Genomic DNA, 14,167 nt, shown 5'->3' on the forward strand with positions numbered 1-14,167 from the left:
GTGTTTGGATATGACCCTAGCTTTTCATCTTTCTCCAACATGATTCCATAGATGTTCTGATTAGGAAAGATAAAGGATCTGACCTGTAGAGTTACTGGCAAGGTTCCTGTTTGAACTAGTCTTTAATTAGGAAACACAATATACTGTTGTTGTTGTTGTTTGCATTTGACTCTCTTGGCATTTGTTTCCTCTAAAAAAACCAAAATCATAAAGGTTTTTTGAAAACTTTTTAAACATTTTCTGAAGTGACCCTTTTTATCTTACCCCCTTGATAGTCAATGAAATACAGAAATAGTCACAAATATGGATAGCAGGAGCAATTGAAAATGGGTGAACAATGCTTTGTCCAAGAGGCCTATTTTCTTTTAATTTTTCCTTAGTGGACAAATTACATTTTGAGAAGAACTTGATTCCTCTATCATTTTGTGTTGACCACATGACTCTTGCAGATTTTCTCCTTCCTAAGACTACATGGTATTAGGGATTCCAAATTCCTTTGAAGTTACATAACCCAGGTGTCCCTTCCAGGTCCAGTTGTGTGCTGGTTGCAGGTCTGAACAAGATTCAGGTGTGTGCCATTCCTCCCTCCTTTGGCACTCCCTGGCTGGAAAGAAACCCAGGTGCATAGGCAGAAAGTGAATTGCAGTGTGAAAACTACTGGGTTGGATGTTTTGGGAACTGAAAGCATGGAACATATCCTGGAGTGCACTTCTGCAGCCTTAATGCAGTCACATTGCCCTTGGGGCTTCTGAAGAAGTCATCGTGCAAAATGCATGTGAGGTTCTGTTCTTGCTTTGTTGATGCTGTATTACATTGCAGACAGTCATACTCAGCTCTCTGCCTACATGGTAACCAAACCAACTGGCTGTGTAAATAAACACCCATTTGCTCCAATGCTGTTTGAAAATGTGCTTTTCCATGCCTCAGATTGCACTTCATGGAGTAATTATAATTTGAAGAGGCTGCAAAAATCTTCAGATAATGATTGTATGTCTCTTTGAAAGTGTAAGAAACATGCATAAAACCTAAAAGGTGATGTGAACAGCAACATATGTAAGCTCAAACTACATGGACCCAAAATAATTAGTGTTCCGGGGGGCAGAGGCCAAATTTTGCCACAGGCTTTATTCTTCTCTCAATTTTCAGTGATTGTAGGTTATAGCTAACCATCTCTCAAAAGGGTGTGGTTAACCACAGTGCTGTAATGTGAAAGAAACTTCAAAGCAGCGGAGATAAGCTATGCAGTTGCCTTAGGCTTGGGAGAGACTGAGCTGAAATAGGAGTTGGGCTGAGCGTATTAAAATACACTCCTAAATTTGAAAACTGCAACCATCAGACCTTGTGGACATCTTACTAAATCATTTAGACTGAAGTGCTGAGTACTTACAATATATCAAAGCTGATCTTGCTTTGATATACTTTAATGGTGTTTAAAGAGAGACATGACCGCTCTTTAGTACATCAGTGTAGAGTAAGAGGTTAAAACACAGAAATACCATCATTGCCTGTTTCTTTTGGAGCTGTCTACTTGAAAATCTGTAGTTATTTATTTAATAAGGACATTATCATTTCACTGCAGTAGGACTTCTTTAACAATGACCTCGGTTACTCTCCATCCCTTCTTTGCAAAAGTGAAGTCTGTTAGTGTCTGCTTTTGATGTCAGTGTTGGGAAAATAGCAATGTGACAGACCACTAATGCAAGAAACCTGAAATCTGTTTTTGTTATCAAAAGCTGGAACTACTGGGTAGGAGGTCATATGACATCGTTATTGCCAGAATAATTTTGGAATCTCCTACATATTTAAAGCAAACCTGGTTTTAATAAGTAAATACAATTTATAACAAGTTTTGAGTGATATTTGGTAAGGCTATATTCAGCTGCACTAAAATACACCCAAGTGTACTGTAGTTAATTATATTTCTCTTATCCATTCTATAATATCCAGGGCTGGCATGTTTTTGTTATGATTTGCCATTTTTATGTAAGAGGGGAAATTAAATCTCCTTGAAGATAATCCCAGCTTCAGTTTCTTCTCTTCTGCCTAATCCTTATACTATTGGCTCTTCTTTTGCAATTTATTGATAATTGGCAGAATAATTATTAGTGTGTCAAAGAATTGGCTAAACATCATCCCAACTGGCTGTTTTTTATAAAGTCAGTATTGGAAGGGGATTTTTGTATAATGGGGCTCAGGGAGTGGTGGTTATGTCTATCATGGCTGTCTTTATGTACCATCTGTGCAGCATTTTGGTCATGTCTCCATACTGGTATCTGGTGAAAAAGGAATGACTGTACTTGTTCCAGTGGGCTGCCATTCCTGTCACCTTCTTGAGGCACTGTCTCCTCTTCTGTGAAAACTGCAGGAAAATATGAGTTTAACTGGAATTTTTCCAGGGCTGTTAGGGAGCAAATATGTGTGTTCCCCAGCCAGGAACCCGAGAGAGGGAGTCTGCAAGAGGCCGTGGCTCCCTGGGGAGCTCAGATTAGTAGCTGGGTCTCTGTACACATCTGTTTCTCAGCCCAGCACATAGCAAGCCATTTTTCATCGTGAACTACAAGTAATTCCACTGAGATTTTTCTAACATTAGAGTAGATGACAAGTTTATCAAGTACTTGGAAATATTAATTCTTTCATTTTGAAAATAACTTGATGCAAACTTCATTTAACAGCATTTCAGTCAATCTATATATAGTGTGAGATTTGTTTTCCTTTTAGTGCTTGCTATTAATCTGCTGGGCCATGGCAGTTCGTGTTGACACTTGTAACATGTGTTTAAATCAGATTTAAATAGAATTCTGTAAGGTATTAGTAAGAAAATTATTTTTGGTTGCTCACACCAATTTACTTTGAGCTGATCTGTTTCCTGATGGGTTTTGAATCATTGTGTTATAGTAAAGGATTATGGTCTTTTAGCAGCATGTAATTATAATTTCCACCAAAAGCAAATATTGTTGAGGATGTGAAATAATATGAATTTATGTACAGTAGGTACACTGATCAGAAGGGGTAGAACAAGGTTTTATTTACATTGGCAGTTGTCAGAAAGAAGAGATCGCTTCAAAGAAATACAAAGATTAAATTTTACATTATTTGGCAGTTGTACTGTTGGTTTTTCAGTTTTTTTTCTGGTACAAGTTATGCAGTAAATTTCCATATATAATCTTGAAAATGTTAATAACAGTGAAAAGACCAACTTTATGGAATGTTAAGTACAAAGAGACATCTGAAAATAATTTAAAGGATATAGTCTCATGCCATCTAAAATTTGGGATACTGGAGAGGAAGGGGTGAAATTTTTAGCTTCTCTCTTTGTAGAATTACCTGACAGAGTATTTGAGCATGATTCTTCATTATGCTAATTTTCTTGTCTGTTATCATGTAGCCAAGTGCTACAGCTAACAGATGCAGTAATTAAAATTCCTAAGAAAAGGTAAATCCTGGTGCTGTAAAAAAAGCAAAACTAAAACTGCAGAATATTGAAAATGCTTTTGTTTATGTTTTGTGCCTTGTCAAAAATTTCAGATATAGCTGTACTTTAAATACTAAATTAAATGGTTGCAAGGTGCGTAATGCTTTGAGAAAATATATTTTTTCCTGGCTTGGTCAGAGCTGAGATTTAGCAGATAAGGATTTATATACCTTCTCAATCACTAATTTTTTTCAGTCATTTGGAAATGACTGAGTCTGTGGTTACATTGCTTTAAAACAGATATAATTCCCTTCTTAAACAGGTTGTAATGATAAAAATCAGTTAACAATCTTGAAACGTGATGATTCTGCAAAAATGTGGAACAGATATCTTGAAATAATAAATAATCCCTCTACACTATAATTGCACTTTTTTCTTGACAAAGAAACCTGGTAGCTGTTTCTGTGTAAGTTAGTTACCAGTAAGTAACTAATTACTGAGGAAGCTGTCAAGGTCCCAGTATCCTTATGAAGAGCCTGTTGTCTTGCTTTTTTGTAGGTATGCTTCAGAAGTCCCCTTCAGTTGAAGATTTTGTGGATGCCCTTGTTTCAGACTTAGACCATGACTTCGAAACATTTATCATGGACTCATAACAACAGAACTGAATTCTTTGGTGGAAGATTGCATATGTCTTCATAATTGTGGATGAAATATTGTTGTGACTGGTTTTGCCTTTGGTGAACACTTTTAAGAGTTTGACTGTTCATGTTGGTGGAACAGTAATAAATACTTTTGTTGGATCACCTGGTTTCATTTTTGAAGATAGTGACTGTTTTCCATTGCACAGGAGCTTAAGCATGGAATTTGAGAGAACAAATCCTCTAGCAGGTACTGTTAGAAAATTTGATCTTGTTGGAACATCTGAGTAAATGGAAATTGAGCTCATCTTCAGGGTGACTGGAGGGGTATGAATGGTCTTTTGGTACACACACATTCCTCTTGATGTTATGGCCCAGAACTGTTCACACAGGTCTTTCTCACGTGCTCATGGATTTTCTTTAACCTTGTTTGACCATATTTCTTGTAGGAAATACAAGAATGCGGTAGGGAAAAGCAAGTTGTGTTTGAAACAAAGGGGAAATTGGAAAGAAAGAAGAAGTGAAAAACTAGGAGCTGTATTTGAAATAGGGAACAGAAAGATGGGAGAAGTAGATCTGTAGTCCTACAGGTCTGCAATGGAAAATTTTAGGGTGAGGAGGAAAGAGATATGTTGCAACACATAAAAGAGATATAGGAGTGAAATAGGTACCTACAGATGATCTGGTCCCTGCATGTTTGTTCACATGGAGCTTCCTTTTAATGATGAGTGGACAACTTTGGGGAACTGTTCAAAGTATAGGAGGGCAGGTTTTGGAGGGGAAACAAAATAATTCAAAACAAATGTGTTTTCCAGGATAGGCTGGAACAGTTTAAGGTTGCAGATTATATAGTGGATAATGAACAAAGGGAATGTTATCAGTGGGTTTTTCTTTTTTCCTCTAAGTAAATTATGAAATGGTGTTTGAGAATGTTTTGGAAAAAAAAAAAAAGAAGAAAACTGGTGATTTTTTTCTGTAGGAATTGCGTTGTTTAGAGGTCCTCTGTAGGTTGTTATAAAAGGTATCATAAGTGTTCTGCTCAGTGGAAATGCAGTGAAAGAAGCAAGAAAGGAAGAGAACCAAAGCTGAGAGATCAGGGCAGATAACTGGGAGAGAAGCAAGTAAAGGTAAAAAAACCCCAGCCAGAAAAAGTGGGTATTTGGGAAGGGATAAATAAGAGTGAGAGGTGATTGGATGATTTGCCCTCTTTTTAGCAGAATCAGTACAATAGGGTGTTGTTTGATGTTTTACCCTATTTTTTTCACTGCCTGTTTTTGCAAGGTGGAAGTTGCCTTGTGTGAGTAGCATTGTCATTCTTTTTAGAGCTGGGTTTAGACATTTTCACAGGCTTTGATTAAATCATAGTGGGTGCATTTTCAGACACGTACCACAACCAGGCTTCTGGCTTTCTCCGCTGACTGGCTCCATTGTGTATCTGCAGTTGGTCCCTAAGAGCAAAGAATGAATGGTTTTGCTTAACAAACTAGGTGGGGATTTTGCTGTAAGTAAAGTCATTAAAAAACCCACAAGAACTAAGTGTCAGTTTAGGTGTGAGTAAAAACACACTGAAGATGGGAAGGCCTATAAAGTATACAATAGCTGATGAATGTAAATTTAACAACCCATAGTAGTGTATTTAATGGAAGTATATTTCAAAGGGAATTCAAGGGTGTTGCTAAGGGAGCCTTGCATTGTTTGTTGCCTGGGTTTTGTACTGGAACAAACTAACAATTATGTTTATCTGGAGCTGGCACATGTTGAAAGATTCATTGTGACAAAAAGAACTTAGCAAACGGAAATCCTCGTGCTGACATGGCTCTGGAAGCACTGCGGTAAAGAAAATAAAGCATCATAATTGGTGGAATAAGCAGAGCATTTACAATTAAGAGATTGCCCCTACATTTTAATTTGAAAGAAATTCATGTGGTGTTGGATTTAGTGTACAGACACCTCTTCAAACTATATGTAGTAGTCACGTTGTTTAATGCCTCATGGCTGCTATTACTTCCTTAATTCACCATCTGATTTGATCCTTCTGCAAACAACAGTCTTTTCAAGGTTTTATCAGAGTGGCATCAAACAATATCTTCCTAATATGAAATCAGATATCAGCAAAGAAAGGAAGAAATTCTTGCCTTTTGCCAGAGCATGGTGGATTGCAACTTATTGTTCAGATTTATAACACATGGGATGTCTGACAAAGATGGGAGCTGGTAGAAGAATACATCTCAGAATGATGGCTTCAGGTTCGTTTATGAAGAAACTCAGTTGACTCCACTGATTTTTTTTTTAAAATGAAATAACCTTTGAGGATTGAACAGTAGACATGATTAAGCCTCTAGAGAACGTATTATACCACCACTATGAGGCTTACTACAGAAAGGGAAATATTATTCTAATTTTTTCTCTTTTTTGATAGTGTCTAAAAATGCTTCCAGCTGTTCAAATGTCTGATGCTTTTTCCTTTCTTTTTTTTTTTTTTTTTTTTTTTTGCTTTTCAAGAGACTTTTATTTTCCAGCAAATAATGTGTACTCTCAGTAACGTGAGACCTCTCTTGTGACCAGCAGTGTAACTCTTTGTAAATGTAAAAACCACTGTAATCCTTTACCAGCATTCCATGCTTTCCCACTGAGGCTGCTGAACCAGCTATCCAAAAGTTTGGTTTATAGTACTGTAACTCAGCATCATGCTTTTGATCTGAAATTTTACAATGTTTTGGATTTTAGCTGCCATGGAAAATAAGTCGTGAACATCTTCAGAAGAAATTATACCCTTATGCAATCCTGAAATAATAGCACATAATTACAACACATCAGAAAAGCACAGGTGGATTATGTTTGGAAGTCTGAGGTGTGAACTTTGCTTCTTTTTTTTTTTTTTAATGTTTGATGTGATTATTTTTCTGATTCACTTCAGATAGACTGAAATATTGTGTAATAATTACTTTCAGGTAACATAAATGCAGCTGGTGTTGCATGGAGTTCTCTAAACACCAAGGAAGATAACAGGAGCAAAAGGCAGCAGTTAAGAAGGCAGAGAAGAGAAGGGAAATCAGGCAAGGAATAATAGACTATAGATTAGAAACTGGGCATGGTAATGGGTTGATCCAGAAGCAAAATAACCTCTTGAGTTAAAAGCTTGGGCAGAGTAAAAGAGGGCTTTCTTTCCACAGCAGTAAGTCTAAAATGAAAGTTACAGCACTGTCAGTAACAGAAAAGGCAGAGGTGTTCAAAAATGTTTCTGCTTTGTCTCAGTGGAATGCCAGATGGAAGAATTCATATCATATGCTGATAAAAGCTTTTCTACAGATGTTAAATTGCTGCTTGCACAGCTATTTAAAAATAAAAATAAAAAGTGGATATATGTCAAAGAGAGCTTAGTCTTATAGATGACACTAAGATGGAAATAATGAGGTGACTGTAACAGCAATATTGATCACTCAGAAAATATGCATCTTAGTCTATCAGAAGGTTAACAAGGATGATACAGAAGCACAAATTTGAAAGATTGAGCATTGGTCTGAAAACAAGTGTTTAGCAAGAGCTGGTAGCTGAAATTAGGCAAAGTTGCACCTGATTTCTAGTTTCTATTTTGACAGCAGGGACAACATATGAGAAATAGTTCTGGGGTTGACTGATCAGCACCAGAAATGTATATCAGAGCTGGACTGTTTTCTGAAAAACATGCCCTAATTCAGATTAATTCAGAGAAGGCCTATAGCCTCAGTTACACCAGGGCAGAGCCATCTTTTCTGGTCCTACAAGCTGTGAGTCAGGAGAGTGTCTTTGGAAGGAGGTTTTTCTACGAGGGTGGCAAGTCTGTGCTTGCTGGATAACTGTCCTGCTGGCTTCCCCTTCTCTTCCATGGAGAGCTGGAAAAGCAGTGTCAGCCAAAGCACGTCCTCTGCTTGCTGTGAAGTGGGAGGTTGTGTGCGTCTGCTCCTTCAGATTGCTTCTGGGTTAAGTCTTGGAGATTTTGTGTTCCCAGAGCCAGGCATTTATTTGCGTGCTGTTGGGAACAAATTCAAGTTGGCACTTTATCCTGGCAGGTTTGCAATGTACCAAAAGGGGAGTATTACATTAAAATTAGAAAAAATTCAGGAGTTAAAGAACTTGAGAATTGAAGATGCATGATAGCAGAAAGCAAGCACACAGATTTCCCTGGGAGAAGGACCGTGGGAGAGCAGCTAGTGTGCTCGGGGAGGAGAGGGAAGGAGATAAAAGATAAGGAAGTATAAATCAGCACCAGTAGGGCTGTCTGTCGGCCCTTCTGATCTTCCCCGGGCTGAGATTTGTTTACTTTCAAGTCCGCTGCAGCTGCTCCTCAACAGCTGGCACGCGGAGCTGCACGGGTGTAGGAAATCAGTACGACTTCTTGTTTGGAGGAAGCATCCAAAAGATCTCTTGGAGACAAACTACTTACACCAGAAGCAAAGTGGTGTTACAGATCTGACAGGATGACTGGTTGGTGCTCTGCTGCTGTGTAGATTTAAAAGCACAGAGAGAAGGGAGTGGGATGCCTCTTGCCAGCAGCTGCCAAAGAGCCTGTAGCTTCTAAGGCAGCTTGTAGGTGGCTAAAAATTGCCATTCTGGCTGCCTTCACTCTTGATGAGAAGAAACAGACATCTTCAAAATGGAATATATCCTACCAGTCCAAGGATGGGGATGAACCAGCTCTTTTATGTACCGTTGGTTGCTCCAGTAATTAGAGAGAGAGCACAGATGGCTGCAATAGAACTGTCAGGAATCCTGGTATCAGTTCAGAGCACCTCAAGGCACTAAACTTAATTTTTTTTTGGTTTTTAGCTTTACAGTTTTTCAATTGTCAAATGCCGCCATCATTTCCTTTTGCTGCCTGTCATACATGACTGAGTTCATGCATCATTGACAGCATCACGTAGTGCAATATTAAAATAGTCACAGAAGATGCTCTTAATTAATCTTCAGGACCTCTTGGGTTTTATGAAGTGCCTTTTGGCCGTTGTCCCTCTGACTCTTTACAGCCCTTTCACTTCACTCCTTAGACATTTCCAAAGGCCCCCTTCTCTGCCTACTCTTACAGCTGCACTGGGACATGACCCAGGGGGTAGGAGGAGGGGAGGGATGCTTTGGGCTGTGACTGACCTGGGGCTTGTGATCATGTCAGAGGACAAGCAAAGTGGCAGCATGGCAGGTTCTCCCCATCCTGTTGACAGCTGCTACTGCTGGTTCCATTCAGCCTGGAGTTTGTATCATGCTCAAACAGCATTTTTCATCCACCTTCCCTGCGCTGTGGAAAGCTGGGCCTTGGGAAGTGCCCTGAATGTGACCCACTAGGAAGGTAAGCATTGCCAAGCTGGGCCAAGTTGGGATGGATGAGCCCCTTTAGGTTACAGGCCACAGGACAGCAGGTAGCAATACTCTGCAGGCAGCTGCTCCTCATGAATAATAGTAATTTATCAGGTAGGTGTTTGAAGGTGCTTGTCCCTTGAACATGATCAGAAGCCAGTGTTTAGCTGTTTGCAGCAGCTCTTAACCTCATCAAGCTTCTCTGGCATACTCACAGCAGATTAGCAGGGCAGTTATTAAAAATAGGCTGTTTATTAATGATGCTCTTCAGAAGTAGCCACAAGGCTCAATCATAGCCTACTTTCAGTATTTAAAATACATATGAAATAAAAAAGATGTGTAAAATCAGAAGGGCTTGCTGGTTTCACTTAGTGCACACTCCTACCAGACCCACTTTTCTTCCTCACAAAGGTGGAATCCAGTTAACTCATCTTGCAGCTCCCTGTGCAGAGACAAATCCTCATCCAGCATAAATTTCTGTAGCCCAAATGAAGTTGTTAAAGACCTGTGTTATTTATACCTGTTGAGTGTTTTCCCCCAAGGTCATTTGACAGCATCCCAGCTGCTGGGTAGCTGAGCTGCAGCATCTGCTGTGGGCAGCCAGGGGCTGTGTGGAGGCAGCTGAGCGACAGCCTGGGAGCAGAGGGGTGTCTTCAGCTTTGGGCAGCTGATAGGGCTGGAGCCCTCAAATGGCTGCATTTCTTCACATGGATTTTAGAAATGAAAAATGCATCAAAATTACCTTGAATTCCTTGGCTTTCAATGCTTCTGACGTACAGATGTGCTCAGTTGTCTGCAGTTCACTTCCAAGGAGAATACAGTTGTAACAAAATCATTTTATAAGAGGGCCCCAGGGGAACACAAGTGATAGAGCAGCTTTTATAACATACTAAAACTTCTATAAAACTAATTAGATGTGTTATCAGAATGATTCATGCTGGCCAGAGTAAATCCTACTCTTTACAAATGAGAGTTGAAGTGACAGTTCACTATCTCTTAACATTTGCACAAATATATTGCCTTTTCTCCCTGTGCTGTCACAGGGCAGTTAGGAAGGAATTCCCCAAGAACTGGAGGTGCCATTGCAAGAAAAAGGCAGTGCCATTAGGGTCCGTAACCTCAGCTGACGGTGACAAGGTAAGTTCTGACCAGACCTGATTCCTCACCATCATGGCAACCTTTCTTCTTATTTCCTGTAAGTTTAATTTGTTGTCTTGCCCTGAAGCCTGCCCAGCAAACGTGTCCCTCATGCATGGAGGAGTGCCATGTGTCTGTAGGTATTGCTCTCCCTGAAACTATTTAACACTGAAGGTCTTTTGCAAAACAGTGCCGAATTGCTGGCGGTGCTTTCCCTAAGTAGGGATTTAGATAACTTGTTCTACTTAATCAAATTAGCTATCTTTGATTTAATCTGGTGTTTAAGCCAAATCCCCAAGACAAAGTGGTTTTAATAGTCTGTTCAGTTTGTAATCTGTTTTCCAAGAAAATCAGCTTTTATTTGTTTTTTTTTTTATTTCTGACAGTCTCAAATGTACGTGAAAAAACTGATGTAGGCTGGCTGAGTACAGGGAAATAGCTTATTTGATATCCAGCTTCTTCCTTTGTGAGCTATCCCATTTTCCCTGCCTTTCCCTTCGTCTGTCAGAAGTGTCTGTCAGCTGGTCTGGCCCCCTCTGCCTCTCTGGCTATAGCCTGTATTTTTTTTTCTTCTTCCCTGATTCATGTTTGTTTCTCATCCTATCTTGCATCTCCATCTTTATTTGCTTTATTTGGAAAAAAAAGAAGTTTTACAAAGTAAAGTGGGTCAGTAAAAGCCACAAATCCCTCTTTTAATAACTCATTCTCTGTGTGTTGGGAGCCTTTGTGCCAACTGAGAGCATTTCACATCCCAGTCACCACACCCTACGGAAAAGGTCACTTCAGGGTAACCTCTTCAGAAGCGCAGGACTTGCTGAGGCAAACAGGACCCTTGAGCTTTGCTCTTCCTTTTCCATTATTCACCTGGGGGTTTAGGCTGGAGCAGAGAGGCTATGTACCTCTTATCTATGTCAGGACTGGGAAAGGTGACCCTCAGCTCACACTGTGCTCACCCAAAGGTCCCTCTGGTGCTCCAGCTGTAGGTGGAAGATCCATCAGTGCTCTCAGTCAACTAAAGGACACAGGTGTGAATGCTGCATTAGCTCTGGACCTCTTAAACAGTGTTTCAAGGGCCAAAGTCAGCATGGGGCTTCTGTGATTGTTGAGAGACTTTGTTAAAAGTGAGCTCCTGGATAGTTTATTTATCAAGACCTGGAATGACAGTTGCAGTATGAATGTGAAAATGGGAGAAATAGGAAGCTGGAGCTGCTAGTTTAGCTGACATCCTAGAATTCTATTTTATTTCTCCCTGAATGTTGGGGAAAATGATGGGGTAGGTGAAAAGTTTTTATTTTCTGCGTATTGGAGAAAATTCCTTGTTATGCCAAATCATCAAAGCCAGTTTTGGTCCTTCCATTTGTACTGCTGCTGCTCCTTACCACCTTCCACTGACCTGAAATCAAACCTGAGGAAATCCTCCAGATAAATTTACCCTGTTTATACTGACTTACCCATATCCCATCTGGACCCAGGGTGTTGCTCTCCAGCCCTGCCATTCTGTTGGTGAAGCTGATGCTGGGAGAGACAAATTCTGTCTCTGCAGGCAACTCATTCTCCCACCTTTTATTTGCCTTTTTCCTATGCCTATACCATAAATACTACAGCCTCCCGGAGACTGATATTTGTACTAAAAAAATAACACAAACAGAACACGAATAGAAAGGCTGGCGAGTGTCTGGCAGGGGCGATCTGTCTGTAACTTTTCTCTTTGTTACTACCACTCTAAGCAATTTAAATGTGCATAAACCAGCTTGCAGTGGAAGGAAGCTCTGAATCCAGCATGACCACTGTTTGGAAAAGAGTAGGTGTTAATATGCCCAGAGGTCATCTGGGGCTTGTAACTTCTCTTGGCAGGGCCCATGGCAGCCAAACTGGTATTTTCTTACTCTTCAGGAGTGCTGGGGTGTTTGGCAGCAACCTCTACACCTCACTCCACTTTAAGGATCATCATCATCATTAGGGCTGCTGAGCTGCCGTCTCTCCTTCAGGGACTGGAAGAGGTCCATAAAAAATTGGGCATTGGTGACACTGAGGAGATGAAATTGTTGATAATTGGTGGATTTTCTTAAAGAGGGCTGTCCCTGGGTGTTGGCCCAGCTCCTGCTCAGTGGAGACTGGGCCTGCTCTTGCTGCTCAGCAGCACAGCAACAGTGTCAAAGTCCCAAGAGTGTTTATGCCTTCCATGGCTTTTCCTGTTGGCCTGAGTCTAGCATGCCTCTTCTCTGTCTCCCAGAAAAGGGGTGCTGAAGTGACAATGGTCGTTGGCTGGCACAGCTGGAAGTTTACAGTATTTAAATCACAGTTCCAGGTCTGAGTTCCGCACTCAGATCCTTAAGGTGGGATCAGCCAGCCTAGGAGGAGGTAATTAAAGGTCCATTACAGCCAGCTGGTCCTGATGGAGCCATAGTGGTCCTGGTGGTCCTGGTGAAGCTGCTGCAGGCAGGCACTCAAGTCACATGCTCAGCTGCCTTTCTGAACTCAGGGATCGGGAAGTGTGTTCTTACGGGTTGGTTTGAACTGAAACATGTATGGCACAGCTGTGCTCATTCAAAAAGGAATTAAGAAAGCTCTAAAGAGGGAATTAAACCTTGCTGAGACCCACCAAGACAATGTTGAGCTCTTTTATTCTGACTGGAAACATGTAAATTACCTGCATTCCTGACTCAGAGTTACTTAAACACTGCTTTCAGAAGCGTTTATAGAGAGAGAACCCACTGTCACTGGCTTAATACGATCCCAGATTGCATGATACAAATTTTACTCTTTTCTAGGATCTGTTTTGTACATCCTGCTTTGCTTCTTGGCTTTTCTTCTCCTTTGGCATTGCTGATGAATGTTTCGCTTTCCCATGGCTTCCACTCCTCAGTGCTGCACTGAGTTGGTTGCCAGCTACACCAGCTCTCTGTACTGTTTGGAATCCCCCCTCCTTGTCCAGGTCAGCCTGACACTTTGCTTGTGCTTAATTAAAGCTTAAGAGGAGCACTGGTGTGACACAGAGGTGTCAAGGGACCCAGCTCCCTCCCCACTACTGCTTTTCTGCCCCACTGTGGCCCTTGGGAGGTCTATCCCAGTATCCAGAGCCCCATCTCCTGCCACAAGCTGTCTGAGGATGCCTGAAGCTGCTGGGCTGAGCCATGATGCAAATCCCAGTGGGCTAATGCAACCTGTGAACAAATGCCATAGAGATGTGTGGGGTAAAAGGGATCAGTTCTGTGACAGGGGAGAGCAGCAGCTCGGCCCTGCCAGGACCTTCCCAGTCACAAAAGCCAGACGTGGGTTGTGACCTCCCCTTGCTCCAGCCTGGGCAGTTCAGGGGCTGCCTGGCACAGACTGCTCCTTGCAGGGAGGTGTCCCAAGCCTTCCTGTTCTGTAGCTCTGCTGAAAGCAAACACGTGGTGAATTAGCGTTCCACATGTTGCACCAAATTTGGGGGTGAGGCTGGGCTCATGTGATTTACAAATCTTTCTGGGTTCCTTAACTTTAAAATCATTCCTGTTACTACAATTTTTACATCCACACTTCCTCTATCTGCAGCTTTGCCCATTCTTTGCTCATCACCTTTGAATTTGGGCTTTACAAGGCCAATCACAGCTTCACACATCATTTTCTCCTCTTGAGTCTCTTCCTGGTGCACTCTTTAGCTTTTCCAGTG

At 41.0% G+C, this 14,167-nt stretch overlaps 1 protein-coding gene across 1 annotated transcript in view; it reads left to right on the plus strand.

The window, feature by feature from the left end:
- The window catches only part of MIPEP (mitochondrial intermediate peptidase), a 68,514-nt gene extending 64,302 nt beyond the window's left edge, over positions 1 to 4,212 (plus strand). Inside the window, exon 19 of the mRNA XM_069013431.1 lies at positions 3,971 to 4,212. Coding sequence (XP_068869532.1) covers positions 3,971 to 4,065 — 95 coding nt within the window. The 3' untranslated portion in view covers positions 4,066 to 4,212. The remainder of the gene's footprint in view (positions 1 to 3,970) is intronic.
- The last annotated feature ends 9,955 nt before the right edge of the window (positions 4,213 to 14,167 follow it).

This window comes from Aphelocoma coerulescens, chromosome 1, assembly GCF_041296385.1.
Source record: "Aphelocoma coerulescens isolate FSJ_1873_10779 chromosome 1, UR_Acoe_1.0, whole genome shotgun sequence".
NCBI lineage: Eukaryota > Metazoa > Chordata > Aves > Passeriformes > Corvidae > Aphelocoma > Aphelocoma coerulescens.